This window comes from Salvelinus namaycush, chromosome 2 (assembly GCF_016432855.1).
Source record: "Salvelinus namaycush isolate Seneca chromosome 2, SaNama_1.0, whole genome shotgun sequence".
NCBI classification, from domain to species: domain Eukaryota; kingdom Metazoa; phylum Chordata; class Actinopteri; order Salmoniformes; family Salmonidae; genus Salvelinus; species Salvelinus namaycush.
This window is the reverse complement of record NC_052308.1, coordinates 35141859-35162457: the sequence shown is the minus strand read 5'-3', so window position 1 is coordinate 35162457 and position 20599 is coordinate 35141859. Positions and strand designations below refer to the sequence as shown.

The following is a 20599-nucleotide window of genomic DNA, read 5'->3' as shown; positions in this document are numbered from 1 at the left end:
AATTAGCCTATCAGAAGCGTCTAAAGCCATGACATAATTTTTTTGAATTTTACAAGCTGTATAAAAGGCACAGTCAACTTAGTGTATGTAAACTTCTGACCCACTGGAATTGTGATACAGTGAATTATAAGTGAAATAATCTGTCTGTAAACAATTGTTGGAAAAATTACTTGTGTCATGCAGAAAGTAGATGTCCTAACCAACCTGCCAAAACTATAGTTTGTTAACAAGAAATTTGTGGAGTGGTTGAAAAACGAGTTATAATGACAACCTAAGTGTATGTAAACTTCCGACTTCAACTGTATGAGACTGTCACGAACACGACGGTGTTCTCCGTTTAGCTCTATGACCCCACAACTGTCATGGGACTCATCTGATGTCGGTACAGCTGATCTGCCAAATTCTGTCTGTAGTGTCCGAACAGTTTGGAAAGGTGATACTCACAGGAACACGTACAGTTTGGAGGGGTGAGACTGACACAAACACGTACATGTCAGTTGTTTTACTCTAGGATGCCCACAGGCCTCCCAAGATTCGCCTGAAGGTCCACCAGTACCAGTTGAACAAAAAGTTATGAAAGTAAACAATATATGTAAACTGTTAAGTAACAAAGGGGTTAAATTCATGTAAAAAAAAATATATATATATTTAACAAGTGTTTCTTGATCTTTCTTATATCTCTCAGATATATGACAGACACTTCAGGACAAACTTCCTTTAGATTCTTTGGAGGTACTATATGTTGTTCCATTTAGTGAATCTGTTATTCAATGCGTTTGTATGGGCTAATAGCACAAATGCCATTTTTTTCTTTCTTTTGATACTTCAAAGGGTCTTAAAATTCTAAATCAAATAGCAAAATGATCCTTTGTATGAACTTCCTAAAACAATTTAATATAGCTTAGTTGAACCCCCACCCCCCTTGAAAATGGCTGTCTAGCGATGATCAACAACCAACTTGACAGAGCTTGAATAATGTTTTAAAGAATAATGTGCAAATATTGTACAATCCGGGTGGGCAAAGCTCTTAGAGACTTATGCAGAAAGACTAGCAGCTGTAATCGCTACCAAAGGTGATGTAACGCTCGTCCTCCTCCTAGTCTGAGGATGAGCAAGGATCGGACCAATATGCAGCGTGGTTTGAATACATACTTTTAATAATATCAACGAAGACGAAAAACACTTGATAAACTACGTGAACAGACCTGAACATAAGAACATAAAACATGAACGCACGAACAGGAACAAACGAACGAACGAAACAGTACCGTGTGGTGAACAAACACAGACACAGCAACAATCACCCACAAACAAACAGTGAGAACAGCCTACCTTAATATGGTTCTCAATCAGAGGAAACGTAAAACACCTGCCCCTGATTGAGAACCATATCAGGCTAGTTGAATGAACCCAACATAGAAACACATAACATAGAATGCCCACCCAGCTCACGTCCTGACCAACTAAACAAGACTAAATAAAGGAAATAAGGTCAGGAACGTGACAGTACCCCCCCCCCCCCCCCCCCCCCAAGGTGCGGACTCCGGCCGCAAAACCTGAACCTATAGGGGAGGGTCTGGGTGGGCATCTGTCCACGGTGGCGGCTCTGGCTCTGGACGTGGTCCCCACCCCGCCATAGTTAATCCCCGCTTCCGCGGCCTCCTCCTAATAGCTACCCACCATATTAACCCCACTGGATTAAGGGGCAGCACCGGAATAAGGGGCAACACTGGACTGAGGGGCAGCACCGGACTGAGGGGCAGCACCGGACTGAGGGGCAGCACCGGACTGAGGGGCAGCACCGGACTGAGGGGCAGCACCGGACTGAGGGGCAGCACCGGACTGAGGGGCAGCTCCGGACTGAGGGGCAGCTCCGGACTGAGGGGCAGCTCCGGACTGAGGGGCAGGTCATGGCTGACGGCTCTGGCAGGTCATGGCTGGCTGACGGCTCTGGCAGGTCATGGCTGGCTGACGGCTCTGGCAGGTCATGGCTGGCTGACGGCTCTGGCAGGTCATGGCTGGCTGACGGCTCTGGCAGGTCATGGCTGGCGGGCGGCTCTGGCAGGTCATGGCTGGCGGGCGGCTCTGGCTGCTCCTGTCTGGCGGGCGGCTCTGGCTGCTCCTGTCTGGCGGGCGGCTCTGGCTGCTCCTGTCTGGCGGGCGGCTCTGGCTGCTCCTGTCTGGCGGGCGGCTCTGGCTGCTCCTGTCTGGCGGGCGGCTCTGGGCAGACGGGCAGTGCAGGCGGCACTGGGCAGACGGGCAGTGCAGGCGGCACTGGGCAGACGGCAGACTCTGGACGGCTGAGGCGCACAGTAGGCCTGGTGCGTGGTGCCGGAACTGGAGGTACTGGGCTGGAGACACGCACCACAGGGAGAGTGCGTGGAGGAGGAACAGGGCTCTGGAGACGCACAGGAAGCCTGGTGCGTGGTGTAGGCACTGGTGGTACTGGGCTGGGGCGGGGAGGTGGCGCCGGATATACCGGACCGTGCAGGCGTACTGGCTCCCTTGAGCACCGAGCCTGCCCAACCTTACCTGGTTGAATGCTCCCCGTAGCCCGACCAGTGCGGGGAGGTGGAATAACCCGCACTGGGCTGTGTTGGCAAACCGGGGACACCATGCGTAAGGCTGGTGCCATGTATGCCGGCCCGAGGAGACGCACTGGAGACCAGACGCGTTGAGCCGGCTTCATGGCACCTGGCTCAATGCTCAATCTAGCCCGGCCAGTGCGGGGAGGTGGAATAACCCGCACCGGGCTAAGCACATGTACAGGAGACACCGTGCGCTTTACCGCATAACACGGTGTCTGCCCGTACTTTCGCTCTCCACGGTAAGCTCGGGGAGTAGGCGCAGGTCTCCTACCTGACTTCGCCACACTCCCTTGTAGCCCCCCCAAATAATTTTTTGGGGCTGACTCACAGGCTTCCAGCCTCGCTTCCGTGCTGCCTCCTCATACCACCGCCTCTCGGCTTTAGCTGCCTCCAGCTCTTCACGAGGGCGGCGATATTCTCCAGGTTGTGCCCAGGGTCCCTTACCGTCCAGAATTTCCTCCCATGTCCAGAAGTCCTGTGTATGCTGCCGCTGCTGTCTCTGCTGCCCGTTACCACGCTGCTTGGTCCTTGGTTGGTGGGTGATTCTGTAACGCTCGTCCTCCTCCTCGTCTGAGGATGAGCAAGGATCGGACCAATATGCAGCGTGGTTTGAATACATACTTTTAATAATATCAACGAAGACGAAAAACACTTGATAAACTACAAAACAACAAAACGACGTGAACAGACCTGAACATGAGAACATAAAACATGAACGCACGAACAGGAACAAACGAACGAACGAACGAACGAACGAACTAAACAGTACCGTGTGGTGAACAAACACAGACACAGCAACAATCACCCACAAACAAACAGTGAGAACAGCCTACCTTAATATGGTTCTCAATCAGAGGAAACGTAAAACACCTGCCCCTGATTGAGAACCATATCAGGCTAGTTGAATGAACCCAACATAGAAACACATAACATAGAATGCCCACCCAGCTCACGTCCTGACCAACTAAACAAGACTAAACAAAGGAAATAAGGTCAGGAACGTGACAGGTGATTCTAAGATGTAACGATTTAGGGGATTGAACACTTATGTAAATGAAAAAATATGGGGGTATTGTGTGTAGATGGGTGAGAATTTTTTTTATTTAATCCATTTTGAATTCAGGCCACAAAATGTGGAATAAGGCAAGGGCTATGAATACTTTCTGAAGGCAATTTAGTTTAAATGAATGGACATCGTGTTGTTTACATGACTTGGCAATATTTTCTTTAAATTCTTTACAGAATCTGTTGCTTTGCAGAATCGGTCATAATATCCCTTCTCGGTCAGAATCCATCAGAACACACACACGCACGCATACACGGACACGCACAACACACCCAAAACCCTGCTCGTTTCCTGCTGTCCAGCTGTCCGGCTTATTTCAGCTCACTGCGCTCTCTCTCTTTCTCCCTCCCTCCCTTTCTCCCTTTCCCTCTCCCACAGTTCTGCATGCATTTCTGTGGTTCAGTTCTTTTCTGTGGAAGGGTTTTATTATTATTGTAAGAGACCCCTATCCCTGTCTTGGGGAGAGAGTCTGTTTGGGGCCCCTGTGTATGTGTGTGTGTATGTGTGTGCGCTCACTGGGTTGGAACAGGGAGTATTAGGAGGTGTCTTTTGTTGCTCCTGGGGGGCTCCTGTGCTCAGTCCTAATAGGAGTCTTGTGCCTGCCGTTGTCCCAGGGGAGGGGGTCTGAATGACGGGTCTAACTTCACATCCCCCCTCCCCCACCCTCCTCTCCTCCCCTTTGGGGCAGGCCGAGAGACAAAGAGGGAGTGGGGGTGGGATGGTTGAGGGGGTGCACTGTGGCCTCTGTCTTATTAGAAGGGTTGTGAACGTGTCACAATGATTAATTTGCCGAGGTGTGCGGGGATACCCTAGAGTCACATTTATCTAACGCCAGGGCTCCCAAATGTGCACTCGCCACAAAATGGCACATTTGCATTTCCCATTAAGAAAAGAAAATACAGATATATATGCAAATGCAATCCCCATCTTGATTTATGCCATTATGCACTATCGTTTTGGACATTCACAATAGATGACCGCTTTCAGAATTGTTTCGCTCTTTTTTTTTGGCAGTCTATCTATTGAGCCTGATTGGCACGCTGTTCCTTTTTTACTGCACGTGTGGATGCACGCACACACACACACACACACACACACACACACACACACACACACACACACACACACACACACACACACACACACACACACACACACACACACACACACACACACACACACACACACACACACACACACACACGTGGGGACTTCAAAACCACCAATGTTGTTTGAATACAAGTTCAAACCATGATCATTACATTTTTAGGAATCCAAGAGACAGGAAGAACACTGAATTGAACTTGCTGTCTTAGTGCAACATGGAACAACTATATTGTTTACTAACAGATGTATCATAAACATATCGATTCTCAGTGAATGTACAACCATAGCAACCATAGTTGTTTGCTTGTCTCTGACACTATCTTATTGGCACTTTTACCTTATAACCAGTGAATGGTCTGCATGGGTTGATCGGGTAAAGTTATACGGGGTTGCCTCTAAGGATTAGCCTTTTGACAGACAGCAGGGTACACAAACCAGATTGCCTTCATACAAATAGGACTGGAGAGGTTGGATGTGGTGTCTCCATCAAATATTCCATCAACTTAATCTACATTCTCTATGTGCCTCCTATCAGACCAAGCAGAAGGCTCCATTGTGAACTATCTGCATAACGAGGCAATGGGATTGTCTGTTTGCCACCTTTCAATCTAATGTCAGGCTAGTTTTTTGTGTCTGGTTTGGGGACGCCATGATTTGAATTTGAGATTTTGAAAGGACATAAGCCACTCTCTGAGGTCAGCTCATGCGGCAACGTGCTGATTTGTTGTGCAACATAGCATATGGTGTGAGTAATATAGCCTACACTCTTCTCTCTCTGTGTAAAATGTATTTTGCACCTCCGAAAAATGTGGTCATCACATTCGTTCTTCTCTTGCCACGTCCATGCAGCACCACCTGGTAGTATTACTGCCAACCATTAAAACATAGCATGCTTTGAAATGGCCTCAGAGGTATTTGAATGGACAGATGAAATTGGTGAATAAACCCTTATACTTTATAAGTCTCCCCTTACATTAACACATAGAGTGCCCCGAGCTAGCATTGGAAAACAGGTACCCAGGGAGAGGGCCAGATGTTCAGTAGTCCCACCTGCAGACCTGCTGTGCCTTGGCAGTTAAAATTCATGTGCTACATATGCTCCCATCACACCGTAGGGAAATAAGCTGCTACAGTAATGAAGCAGAGCAGCACTCTACACTGCCATAGTGGAAGCAGGAGAGAAGAACAAAACAGGCATGTGTCCCATGATGGCGCTGCATTGGATAGCTGCCGCGTTACGGGCTCCTGACCAAATCTGCTATTTTGTACACTGATCCTATGACCGAAAACAGCTTCTGGACATCTTAACAGCGATTGCTAACCTCGATTTGGATGAAGATTTCTACTTCAATGAGTCGGCAGCTCTGGATGTTATGCTTACCCTGGACCTGGCCCTGATCACTGGGACTCTAAAGAGGAAGCGGTGGGAAAAGAGAGGCAAGCGAGGTGGGGTCATGATTAGACTACGTCGGCGAGCATGTAGACCGCCATTGCCCTCTGTTTTGTTGGCAAAAGTACAATCGCTAGAGAACATACTGGACGAGCTCCGTTCAGGACTATCCTATCAACGGGACCTGATGAACTATAATATACTCTGTTTCTCGGAGTCGTGGCTGAACAAGAACATGGATAATATACACCTCACTGGCTTTTCCATGCATCGTCAAGATCAATGGCAGTTTTGGCTAAGCTGAGAGAGGGAGGGGTGTCTCTTTGTTAACAACAGCTGGTGCGCAATCTCTAATGATAAGGAAGTCTCAAGTTTTTGCTCGCCTGAGTTAGAATATCTCATGATAAGCTGCAGACCATACTATTTACTAAGAGAGTATATATTTTTCGTAGCTATATATTTACCACAACAAACTGATGCTGGCACTATGACTGCACTCAACAAGCTGTATAGGGCCATAAGTAAACAAGAAAATGCACTTCCAAAATGCACTTCCGGTTTACCAGCATGTCAACTGTGCAACTAGAGACAACAAAACGCTAGATCACCTTTACTCCACACACAGAAACGCATGTTGCCTCATATCCTCCTGATCCCTGCTTACAAGGAAAAACTCAAAAAGGAAGTACCAGTGAAGTGCTCAATATGGAACTGGTCTGTTGAAGCGGATGCTAAGGTACAGGACTGATTCGCTAGCACAGACTGGAATATCTTCCGGGATTCATCCAATAACACTGAGGAGTTTACCACATCAGTCACTGGCTTCATTAAAAAGTGCATTGACGACGTCAGTACATATCCCAACCAAAAGTACAGTACATATCAGTACAGTACATATCCCAACCAAAAGCCATGGATTACAGGCAACATCTGCACTGAACTTAAGGCTAGAGCTGCCGCTTTTAAGGAATCCCGCTACGACCAATGATGAGCCATTCAACAGGCAAAGCGTCAATACAGGACAAAAATAAGATCCTACTATGCCAGTTCTAACACTTGTTGGATGTGGTAAGGCTGGCAAACTATCACGGATTACAAAGGGAAACCCAGACGCGACCTGCCAAGTGACGCAAGCCTACCAGACGAGCTAAATGTCTTCTATGTTCGCTTCGAGGCAAGCAACACTGAACCATGCATGAGAGCACCAGCAGTTCGGGCAACTGTGTGATCTCATTCTCCATAGCCAATGTTTGAGTAGGACCTTTTAAACAAGTTAACCGGAGGCCCAAACAGATTAACAGGATGCATACTCAGAGCATGCGCTGACCAGCTGGCGGGTGTCTTCACTGACATTTTCAACCTCTCCCTGACTCATTCTGTAATACCTACATGTTTCAAGCAGACCACCACAGTCCCTGTGCCCTAGGATGACAAAGTAACCTGTCTAAATGACTATCGCTCCGTAGTGCTCACATCTGTAGCCATGAAATGCTTTGAAATGCTGGTCATGGCTCACATCAACACCGTCATCCCAGACACCCTGGACCCCCTCCAATTCGCATACTACACCAACAGATCCACATATGTGAGAATGCTGTTCATTGACTACAGCTCAGTGTTCAACACCATAGTGCCCTCTAAGCTCATCACTAAGCTCAGGACCCTGGGACTGAACACCTCCCTCTGCAACTGGATCCTGGACTTTCTGACAGGCCGCCCCAGGTGGTGAAGGTAGACAACAACACATCCACCACATTGACCCTCAATACGGGGGCCCCTCAGGGGTGCGTGCTTAGTCCTCTCCTGTACTCCCTGTACACCAACGACTGCGTGGCTGTGCACGACTCCAACATCATCATTAAGATTCATGACGACACGATGGTGGTATCACCGACGACGATGAGACCACCTATAGAGAGAAGGTCAGTGTCCTGGCAGCATGGTGCCAGGACAACAACCTCTCCCTCAACGTCAGCATGGAGCTAAGCACATGCAAAATCCTAGTGGAAAACCTTTCCACCAGACACCGGGAGATGAATTCACTCTTCAGCAGGATAATAACCTAAAACACAAGACCAAATCTACACTGGAGTTGCTTACCAAGAAGACAGTGAATGTTCCTGAGTGGCCGAGTTATAGTTTTGACTTAAATCTACTTGAAAATCTATGGCATGACCTGAAAATGGTTGTCTAGCAATGATCAGCAACCCATTTGGAAAAGAACAATGGGCAAATGTTGGACAATCCAAGTGTGGAAAGCTCGACTTACCCAGAAAGACTCACAGCTGTAATCACTGCCAAAGGTGCTTCTAAAGGTGCTTCTGCATCGGGTGTGAATACTTATGAAATTAGATATTTCTGTATTTCATTTTCAATCAACGTAAAAAAAATCTACAAACATGTTTTCACTTTGTCATTATGGGGTATTGTGTGTAGATGGGTGAGAAAAAACATATATTTAATCAATTTTGAATTCAGGCTGTAACACAACAAAATGTGGAATAAGTCAAGGGGTATGAATACCTTCTGAAGGCACTGAACCTTTATTGTCTCGTACTCCTGCACATCGACTCGGTACTGGTACCTTGTGTATATAGCCAAGTTATCATTACTCATTGTGCATTTATTCCTTTTGTTATTATTTTTTCTATATTTTTCTCTCTGCATTGAAGGGAAGGGCCTGTAAGCATTTCACTGTTAGTCTACACCTGTTGTTTACTAAGCATGTGACAAATAATATTTGATTTTAAACACTGCTCACATGTATGAGTCCTCCTTAGTTGTCTTTGTAAGAAAAGCCAGAAGTAGGTGAAGGTTGATATCTCAGTCAACAGTTGAATTGTGTTTCTGAGCATAGCCGCGGGAAATAGGGGTGCTGAGGGTGCTGCAGCACCTCCTGAAAAATCTGAATATAAAAATAAATTGATCAATTCACAAAAGTAGAGGGCTTGTCATTGCATTGAGCCTTTACTAGTCCTGCATTAGCAGACTGATACAGCCGTCTGTAGTGCGACAAATCACAGCAGCCCTACTCCCAAACATCTTCCAGCAGCTATGTTTCTGAGAGGAGATATGGCAGCAGGTACTCTGATGAGAGAGGGGTTGTCATTGCACAGGTAGGTGGTGCTGTATGCAAAACCTGAGCTAGTGTACCAGGTTTGGATAAAGAGGTAAGGGGACTGGGGGATTGGGGAGGGGTTTTCCATTATAAAGAAATGGGTACAGGAAATGAAGACACATAAATGTTACTAGACCCCACTGGCAGAAAAATACTTAACTCTATTCATCAGTAATATTTCCTGGCAAAAGGGATCAAGCTATTTCAAGCCGGGGCTTAAAATCCCATTGGTTTTGAGTGATCTTTACAAGCCTCCCTCATTTAATATGGGTGGAAAGTTCTGCCAAGGTATATGACATAATTAGGCTGCAGGTATGCACATTTCACTGAGTTTCCCTACATTTTTTCCCATTCAAGCTCTATAAAGGCACAAATTGATTTTACCAATCAATGCTCTCATTGTTTAGCATGATGTAGCTCATATGTTGTGCATGTGTGTTTAATAACTTACTGTTATATGGCACTAAATGTAGCATGACCAAGAAAAACCTGCATCTCAGATTACGTAGAAAACTCTACTTTAGGTCTCAGCTTATTGCAGAAGACATATAGAAGAAAGTGAATTGCCAAAGCAACTCAAACCGGTTGTTTCAAGGGAGTCTTTTCTTTCAGCTGTTGGTTAGTTGTTCATTTGGATAAAGGTACAGTGTGGAAAGGTATTGGTAAAGTTTCACCATTCACTATGCATCAGAAAAACAACAACAAATAGTAATCTCAAGTAAACCCGGAGAAAACTGCAGAATCATTAATTCCCGGTTTGGTGCTGATGAGCAAACACAACAACAACACAACACGTTAATTGCTGCGACCCAAGCAACCCACCAAAAGGAACATTGACATATTGTTTGTCCACCGTGAGACACTGTATAATTTACACTCACTAATGACTGGCCCTTGTAATACAGGCTGAAGGACCACGTCTGTCTCTCGCTTGGCACTTATTCAATGTTCCTCTGGACTCTTCTAATGGATATAATTCTGTCTTTACCTCATTGAATTCATATTCCTCTATGCATGCCTGCTAAATCAATTACAACATTTGTTCAGTGTAAAAAAAAGAAGTATTGTTCTGTGTTCTCTTCTAGTCAGTCGAAGTCTGGTAAACAATTCCCCATTGGCTGCTTAAACCCCGCCCAAAACACAACAACAATTGTGTATGAATAAGTTGTATACCTTTGAAATATAAAATGGGTTCTCTGTGTGAATAGGTGAAAGGACTGTTGTGAAGAAAAACATATTACCATCGCCATAGGTTCGACCTTGACCTTCAAACTCAATTTGGCTATAAGGACTGCACCTCCCCAGCACCCCGAGGATGTAAAAGGCTGACGGTTTTGACCCCTGACCCCATTTCTTAACTAGGCCGAGGTGCCAAAGTGACCTTTTGACCCAGGAAGCCTTGGCAGGTTGCCTGAGCAACCTCAGATTTAGCAATGATTGACAGGTCCCTGCACTTTATGTTAAAATGAGGCAGCAACACACTTCTCAGCAGAGAACAATGAGAGGGAACACAAGCCTTTATTCAGCTGAGTCTCTAGATCATTAACACTCTCGGCTGTCTGCTTCAAGACCAAACTATCTGCAGTCTACCAACTGGTGAATTCTGTGGAAGGTTGCTGTCAATGTGGAATGTAACTCATTGATAATATTTGGTTCATTGTATGTATATAATTTCTTCCATAAAATGTTGGTACTGGATTTAGCAAGGGGCCTCTCAATGCATTGTAATAAATGCATACACCAAATACATGCATTTTTTAAATAAGCATGCCTCCTTTAAAAACAGCGTGCTTCTATTTAAAGTACTTTACCTGGTATGGTGTCATTTAGATTATCTGGTAATAAATCTTGACAGCATTTTTTTTTTTTTTTTACTTCAGAGACTGCAACAGTAACCATAACTTTTAATTTGGGTGTTACAGAGAATATGTACTCTCCCCAAATGACTATAACATACAGTTTAGCTCTACAGAGCCCATTCAAATCTCCACTAATGTTAGTTAACTGGATCTAGACTAGAAGTGGCTCCAAAACGGCAAATCATTTTGATGGTTTAACTGACGGTTCGATCATGAGTTTGCTCAGGGGATCTATTAACCATTTGATGACTAGTCTTGCTTAGCTGTTTTCCTGGCTCTTCAGACACCCATCTAACTCCCCATCCCTCCTCCTGCCTGTGATTTTGGTGGCAGCTGTGTGGAGATTGGTTTTGACCCCTGATCCCCACATTAGGCGGGATCTCCATGCTGTGTCAGTTATTTAGTGGTGAAAACCAATGGCTGCTCTTGGATTTGGAGAGTGGCAAGCTCGCATTGGGTGACATAAGTCAGTTGCTCAATTCCAAATCGACCCAAACCCCTTCCCCCCAGGCACGGTGTAGAACTGAAAGGATTGGACCGGTATAAAGCAATATTATAATAGCTCCAGTGCTCCACCATGATATCTGAAATCTTCATTATGAAGTCGTTTTTTCAAAGGCAATACCTTTTTAACCATCTTAAAGTATGAAAGAAGATATTGACAACATACAACGCTAAACTGATATTTTTAAAGCCATGCTCCAGTCCAGTGTCATTGATCTTCATGTATATGCTGACACCTTGTTTGTGATATTGTATGTACAGTTGAAGTCGGAAGTTTATATACACTTTAGCCAAATACATTTAAACTCAGTTTTTCACAATTCCTGACATTTAATCCAAGTAAAAATTCCCTGTCTTAGGTCAGTTACGATCACCACTTTATTTTAAGAATGTGAAATGTCAGAATAATAGTAGAGAGAATAATTTATTGCCGCTTCTATTTCTTTCATCACATTCCCAGTGGGTCAGAAGTTTACATACACTCAATTAGTATTTGGTAGCATTGCCTTTAAATTGTTTAACTTGGGTCAAATGTTTCAGGTAGCCTTCCACAAGCTTCCCACAATAAGTTGTATGAATTTTGTCCATTCCTCCTGACAGAGCTGGTGTAACTGAGTCAAGTTTGTAGGCCTCCTTGCTCACACACGCTTTTTCAGTTCTGCCCACAAATTTTCTATAGGATTGAGGTCAGGGCTTTGTGATATCCACTCCAATACCTTGACTTTGTTGTCCTTAAGCCATTTTGCCACAACTTTGGAAGTATGCTTGGGGTCATTGTCCATTTGGAAGACCCATTTGCGACCAAAGCTTTAACTTCCTGACTGATGTCTTGAGATGTTGCTTCAATATATCCACATAATTTTCCTACCACATGATACCATCTATTTTGTGAAGTACACCAGTCCCTCCTGCAGCAAAGCACCCCCACAACATGATGCTTCCATCCCCGTGCTTCACAGTTGGGATGGTGTTCTTCGGCTTGTAAGCCTCCTCCTTTTCCCTCCAAACATAACAATGGTCATTATGGCCAAACAGTTCTATTTTTGTTTCATCAGACCAGAGGACATTTCTCCAAAAAGTACGATCTTTGTCCCCATGTACAGTTGCAAACTGTAGTCTGGCTTTTTTATGGCGGTTTTGGAGCAGTGGCTTCTTCCTTGCTGAGCGGCCTTTCAGGTTATGTCGATATAGGACATGTTTTACTGTGGATATAGACACTTTTGTACCTGTTTACTCCAGCATCTTCACAAGGTCCTTTGCTGTTGTTCTGGGATTGATTTGCACTTTTCGCACCAAGGTACATTCATCTCTAGGAGACAGAATGCGTCTCCTTCCTGAGCGGTATGATGGCTGCGTGGTCCCATGGTGTTTATACTTGCGTACTATTGTTTGTACAGATGAACGTGGTACCTTCAGGCGTTTGGAAATTGCTCCCAAGGATGAACCAGACTTGTGGAGGTCTACAATTTTTCTTGGCTGATTTCTTTTGATTTTCCCATGATGTCAACCAAAGAGGCACTGAGTTTGAAGGTAGGCCTTGAAATACATCCACAGGTACACCTCCAATTGACTCAAATGATGTCAATTAGCCTATCAGAAGCTTCTAAAGCCATGACATCATTTTCTGGAATTTTCCAAGCTGTTTAAAGGCATAGTCAACTTAGTATATGTAAACTTCTGTGATACAGTGAACTTATAAAGTGAAATAATCTGTCTGTAAACAATTGTTGGAAAAATTACTTGTGTCATGCACAAAGTAGATGTCCTCACCAACTTGCCAAAACTATAGTTTGTTAACAAGAAATTTGTGGAGTGGTTGAAAAACGAGTTTTACTGACTCCAACCTAAGTGTATGTAAACTTTCGACTTCAACTGCATATCTATGTACAGGCAACTGCCAAAATAAAGGAAACACCAACATAAATTGTCTTAATAGGGCGTTGGGCCACCACAAGCCAGAACGGCTTCATAGATGCCATAGTGTCTGAAACTCTATCGGAGGGATGTGACACCATTCTTCTACAAGAAATTCCATCATTTGTTTTTGTTTTGATGGTGGTGGAAAACGCTGTCTCGGGTGATGCTCCATAATCTCCCATAAGTGTTCAATTGGGTTGAGATCTGGTGACAGAGAAGGCCATGGTATATGGTTTACATTGTTTCCATGCTCATCAAACCATTCAGTGACCACTCGTGCCCTGTGGATAGGGGTATTGCTATCCTATGGGATCGTAGCCATGATAGCCAAAATAATGGCCTGCCCAGCATTTTTATACATGACCCTATTGATTTTTTTATTTAACCTTTATTTAACTAAGCATGGTGGGATGTAAATTGCTTAATTAACTCAGGAACCACACCTGTCTGGAAGCACCTGCTTTCAATATACTTTGTATCCCTCATTTACTCAAGTGTTCCCCTTATTTTGGCAGTTACTTGTATTTACAGATATTAAACCTTTATTCATGTGGAAACCCTCTCTGTCTCTGTCCCACAGCGGAGCCCTTGGTGCAGGTGGATGGCAAGCCCAGCTGCTGCTTCTTCAAGTTCAGCCCCAAGCTCATGTTCACCAAGGTTCTGAAGGCTCAGCTGTGGGTGTACCTACGACCGCTGCAGCAGACCTCCACCATCTACCTGCAGATCCTCAGGCTGAAGCCCGTCACGGAGAAGGGCAGCCGCCACATCCGGATCCGCTCGCTGAAGATCGAGCTCAACTCCCGTGTGGGCCACTGGCAGAGCATCGACTTCAAAAACGTGCTGCAGAACTGGTTCAAGCAGCCGCACACCAACTGGGGGATCGACATCAACGCCTTCGATGAGAGCGGCAACGACCTGGCAGTGACCTCGCTAAGACCGGGGGAGGAAGGGCTGGTAAGGACCCTCAGACCTGTCGCAGCCTTACCCACTGACACAATGACACTTTGGCCTTTTATAAATTAGATTTGCTCACCTCCTGCGTCCTCTCTCGCCTCCTTTTGAACAAGGTCAAAGTTAAACGAGGAGAGTAGGCGAGGAGAGTGAACGTGAATGTCAATGCGCTTGCTTGAATTGAGACGATCCTTCTCCACTCGCGCATCATTAGGCTAATTACGGTTACGGGGTGGATCCCCAAATAAATCTGTAGTGTTAAAAACAAATTCAGTTGTGCAAGACGTTTTATAGATAAAACAATAAGCAGCATATTGTTTTTAAACGTGCATGTTTTTCTCCTCTGACAAAACAAGGGCTGATGTTAAACCTTTATCAAGGGAGTGTGGCAGATTTCAAAACTCTTCCATGGTAGGATACACATGAGTATCATCGATGAAAGGTTGTTATCGAGAAGGGGAGGACACTCTTCTGTTTGCCTACTAATGAATTGACACTCCTCGACCACTTATCAGTTTCCGGGTCTCAGAGGAGAGGATGGTCTTTTGCACAAATGAAAAAAAAACAATGTAAATGAATCTCTCCTCGATCCCTGGCATCCTCTCTTCATGCCTCCTTCTCAAAATGCATTGGAAAAGAAAGTATAAAGGGAGGGACCTTGGACCTTCTCCTCCAATACAGTTGAGAAATAGGCAGGGAGATAGGAAGCGAAGAATCAAGGAAAGATCACTTGAGAGCCATTGGCAGGGCCGGCTCTAGCCTTTTGGGGGCCCTAAGCGAGATTTGGTTGGGCCCCAGCTAGCCAATCTCAAACCCAAATTACTACATACAGTAAGTCAAGTTTCTTCCCCATTAAGCATCACGAAATGGTAACCCACTAGTAATTTAATTTGGTTCAGCTCTTCACAGCATGGCCCAGGGGTTGACTGGCCTCAGCCAATGAATCCTTGCACAGCAGCAAGCTCTGTTTTTCTTAAGGAGAAGAAGAAAGACAGAGGCCTGTGTACAAAAATAAAACAAAACACAAAAAGTAAAGAAAGAGGCAAACTCCCCTCTGAACCTATATTTTTTTGCTTTCCCCCATAGCAACAAAAGCCCTAAAGCGCAAGCCGATGTGGGTTGACCCTTCTGGCCTCAGCTTATTTATTCTGTTGAAAGCATCACAAAAAACTACTCAAGTCTAAATTGGGATTTCTGTGGAGAGATGAGGGCTTTGTAAAATAAACATGCTGGAGTAAAATATTCGCTGCTCTCGCATGCCCAAGGGTCAAGGTTATGGTAACCTGTGGATGACTCCAGAGATCATAGATCAAGCTAAGCGTATAGAATGTTGGCCATTCAATTTATGTTAACAGAGGTCAGCTTTGCATCAACTGATACGACTGACATCTTCCCCTCAGTATTATGTGTCTTTAAAACCAGGGTTGGGTAGGGCACTTTTTAAATGTAATCCGTTACATTTACTAGTTACATGTCCAAAATCATACTCAGTAACCTAACTTTTGGATTACCCAAACTCAGTAATGTAATCAGATTATGTTCTCTGTGGCCGACGTGAGTAAGACATTTAAGATGACATCCCTAGCCACGTCTTCAGAGCATGTGCAGACCAGCTGGGTGAAATGTTTGCGGACATATTTAATCTCTCCCTATCCCAGTCTGTTGTCCCCACTTGGTTCAAGATGTCCACTATTGTTCCTGTACCCCAAAAAGCAAAGGTACAGTGCCTTCGGAAAGTATTCAGACCCCTTGACTTTTTCCACATTTTGTTACATTACAGCCTTATTCTAAAATTGATTAAATTAATACAAAAATCCTCCGCAATCTACACACAATACCCCATAATGACAAAGTGAAAAACGTTTTTTAGAAATGTTACAATGTTACAAATAAAAACCAGAAATACCTTATTTACATAAGTATTCAGCCCCTTTGCAATGAGACTCGAAATTGAGCTTCTCGACTCCAGCGTCGGTCATTACAGAATGCAGCACCCATCATACGAAGCATCGGGGAGAGCTCGTGTTCCGGTTGGTGGTGACGTCGGGTCCGGGGGCCGCTATTGATGGAACCGAGGGTGCCTAAGCCAGCTCTTCGGGCTGTCACGCCCTAGCTGGCTCGAGAGGTTCTTGCCCCGGTTGGCTCGGAAGGCACCCATCTCACGTCAGGCCTCAGCCGGATCGTCTGTTTTTTACGCCCAGCCGGCTCGTCAGGCTGCTACGCCTCCGCCGGATCATCGGGCACCCATGCCTCAGCGGGATCGACAGGCTTTCACATCCCAGCCGGATCGTCGGGCTCCTATGCCTCAGCCGGCTTGTCCAGCGCCCGTGCCTCGGCTGGCCCGTCAGGCTCGCCCAGGTGGGATGCCAGGAGATGGGGAAATGACAAATATAGGGGAGGTAATAAACAGATGATTGAGTCCAGGTGAGTACAATAATCGCTGATGCTCGTGACGAGGGGAAGGCAGGTGTGTGTAATGATGGTGGCAGGAGTGCGTAATGCTGGGGAGCCTGGCACCTTCGAGCACCAGGGAGGGGGAGGCAGGCGTGACACTGACAGAGCTTGAGAAGATCTGCAGAGAAGAATGGGAGAAACTCCCCAAATACAGGTGTGCCAAGCTTGTAACGTCATACTCAAGAGGAATCAATGCTGTAATTGCTGCCAAATGTGCTTCAACATAGTACTGAGTAAATGGTCTGAATACTTATGTAAATGTGATATTTCCATTTTTTATTTGTAATAAATTAGCAAACATTTCTATAAACTGTTTTTGCTTTGTCATTATGAGGTGTTGTGTGTAGAACGATGAGGGAACAAAAACTATTTAATCAATTTTAGAATAAGGTTGTAATGCAACAAAATGTTGTAAAAGTCAAGGAGTCTGAATACTTTCCGAAGGCACTGTTTTTATTTTTTATTTAGCCTTTATTTAACTAGGAAAGTCAGTTAAGAACTAATTCTTATTTACAATGACAACTGTAACTGTACTAAATGACTATCGCCCCGTAGCCCTCACTTCTGTCATCATGAAGTGCTTTGAGAGGCTAGTTACATAAAATGTTTTGTCATTTAGCAGACGCTTTTATCCAGAGTGACTTACAGGAGCAATTAGGGTTAAGTGCTTTGCTCAAGGGCACATAGACAGGTTTTTCACCTAGTTGGCTCAGGGATTTGTCTACCTGCCCCCATCATATCACCTTCACCTTACCCGACACCCACTACAATTTGCACACCGCCCCAACAGATTCATGGATGAAAATCGCCATCGCTCTGCACACTGCCATATCCCATCTGGACAAGAGGAATACGTATTTAAGAATGCTGTTCATCGACTACAGCTCAAACTTCAACACCATATTGCCCTCCAAAATCATCACTAAGCTCGGGGCCCTGGGTCTGAACCCCGCACTGTGCAACTGAGTCCTGGACTTCCGGACGGGCCGACCTCAGGTGAGTGTAAGCAACAACATCTCTGCTACGCTGATCCCCAACACGGGGGCCCCACAAGGGTGTGTGCTCAGCACCCTCCTGTACTCCCTGTTCACCCATGACTGCGTGGCCACCCATGTCTCCAACTCAATCATCAAGTTTGCAGACGACATAACAGTGGTAGGCCTGATTACCAACAACAACAAGACAGCCTACAGGGAGGAGGTGAGGGCCCTGGTGGAGTGGTGCCAGGAAAATAACCTATCCCTCAAAGACAACAAAACGAAGGAGCTGATCATGAACTTTAGGAGACAGCAGAGGGGGAACGCCCCCATTCATATCGACGGAACCAAAGTAGAGAGGGTGAAAAGCTTCAAGTTCCTCTGCGTGCACATCACTGACAACCTGAAATGGTCCATCCACACAGATAGTGTGGTGAAGGCACCGCAACAGTGCCTCTTCAACCTCAGGAGGCTGAAGAAATTTGGCTTGGCCACTAAGACCCTAGTGAACTTCTACAGATGCACCATTGAGAGCATCCTGTCTGGCTGTATAACCGCCTGGCAACAGCGGGGCTCTCCAGAGGGTGGTGCGGTCAGCCCAACGCATCACCGGGGGCACACTGCCTGCCCTCCAGGACATCTACAGCACACCCAGGGTCACAGGAAGGCCAAGAAGATCATCAAGGACCTCAGCCACCCGAGCCAAGACCTGTTCATCCCGCTACCATCTAGAAGTCGGAGACAGTACAGGTGCATCAAAGCTGGGACCAAGAGGCTGAAAAACAACTTCTATCTCCAGGCCATCAGCCTGTTAAATAGTCACAACTAGCCGGCCCTGACCAGTACCCTGCCCTGAACTTCAGTCACTGTTACTAGCCGGCTACCACCCGGTACTCAACCCTGCACCTTAGAGACATAGTCATTGAACACTGGTCATTTTAATAATGTTTACATACTGTTTACATACTGTTTTAACCATAACCTTCATAATGTACAGTATATACTGTATTCTAGTCCAGGCTCATCCTATATAACTACTGCTGTAAACACCTTTTCTATTCATATACTGTCCCTAATGTCTCCACACCATCATATACATATACAGTATATTTATATTCCGGACTCTGACATTGCTTGTTGTAATATTTATATATTTCTTAATTCCTTTCTTTATATTTTTGGAATTTGTGTGTATTGTTAGGTATTACTGCACTGTTGGAGCTAGGAACATAAGAATTTCGCTACACCCACAATAACGTCTGCAAAATATGTGTATGCAACCAATACAATTTAATTAAATTTTTTAGGATTACTTTCTGTTACTTTTGGATTTCTTTCCCCTTAAGAGGCATTAGAAGAACGCAAAAAATATGCATCAAATGTATTTGATGTATCATCACAGTGGTCTCTGGTGGAACAAACTTCAATTTGTGCCTATTTTCAATGCTGATTGAATGTCATTGAGAAAACAGAAAGGTGTAAATGCATTTTTTCACAAACATCCTTTCTGAATTTAAAAGTAATCCAATAAGTAACCAAGTTTTTCAAAAAGTATCTGTAATCTGATTACAATATTTTTTGTTGGTAACGTAACTGATTAGTTACAGTTTTTTGGTAATCATATTACATGTAACTGATTACATGTAATCAGTTACTCTCCAACCCTGTTAAAACCATAGGTAGTAAGAGGAGTGCATCAGTTTTATTTTTTCTCCAGTGACGTTAATCGTCCCAGTACTCCAGGTTTTTTCCTAGAAGCATTACTCGCCTCACTGTTGAGTTCTATCTTAATCACCTCCATTCTCCTCCTGTCCCCGCTCCTTTCCCCTCCCCCTCCCCTGACTCCAGCAGCCGTTCCTGGAGGTTAAGGTTCTCGAGACGACCAAACGTTCCCGACGTAACCTGGGACTGGACTGCGACGAGCACTCCACTGAATCCCGCTGCTGCCGCTACCCGCTAACGGTGGACTTTGAGGCTTTCGGCTGGGACTGGATCATCGCTCCCAAGCGCTACAAGGCCAACTACTGTTCGGGCCAGTGCGAATACATGTTCATGCAGAAGTATCCACACACCCACCTGGTACAACACGCCAACCCCAGAGGCTCAGCAGGGCCCTGCTGTACCCCTACCAAGATGTCGCCCATCAACATGCTCTACTTTAACGACAAGCAGCAGATCATCCACGGCAAGATCCCTGGCATGGTGGTGGACAGGTGTGGCTGCTCTTAGACCCAACGGAAGTCATGCATACTCGTGCACGCCTAACTCCACATCATTTCCACCCAAAACCCTGACTAAGCGCTCCTCTGGCACCAGACTTTATCCCCCTTCTCACTCCGCCACAAAACATCCCACTGGACCTCCATTCTCTTAGTTATTCATTTTAGTCAAACGTAAAAATGAAATATGAAATGAAGATAGGACTGAGGCTGAGTGGTAGAAATATATATTGAATATTATAAAGGGGATGTGTCTGTGGAGCAGCTTGAGAAACTTATGGTAAATAAGACAAAACTATGTTTTAGGTGTTTGTTCGTTTGTGGTTGGTTTTCTTCAAAAAAAAGTTTGAAAGAAAATGTCTATCAGGTTTCTTGAAAAGATGGTGTCTTTGTTGAAATGTCCTGGATAGTGGATCCAGGCTGATGGAGGGAGACATTCCTAAGCAGTT

The 20599-nt window shown here is 45.1% G+C and overlaps 1 protein-coding gene across 1 annotated transcript in view; it reads left to right on the top strand.

The window, feature by feature from the left end:
• Nucleotides 1-20160, top strand: part of LOC120025653 (growth/differentiation factor 11-like) — a 51110-nt gene extending 30950 nt beyond the window's left edge. The window contains exons 2-3 of the mRNA XM_038970202.1: nt 14130-14503; nt 19780-20160. Coding sequence (XP_038826130.1) covers nt 14130-14503; nt 19780-20160 — 755 coding nt within the window. The remainder of the gene's footprint in view (nt 1-14129; nt 14504-19779) is intronic.
• The last annotated feature ends 439 nt before the right edge of the window (nt 20161-20599 follow it).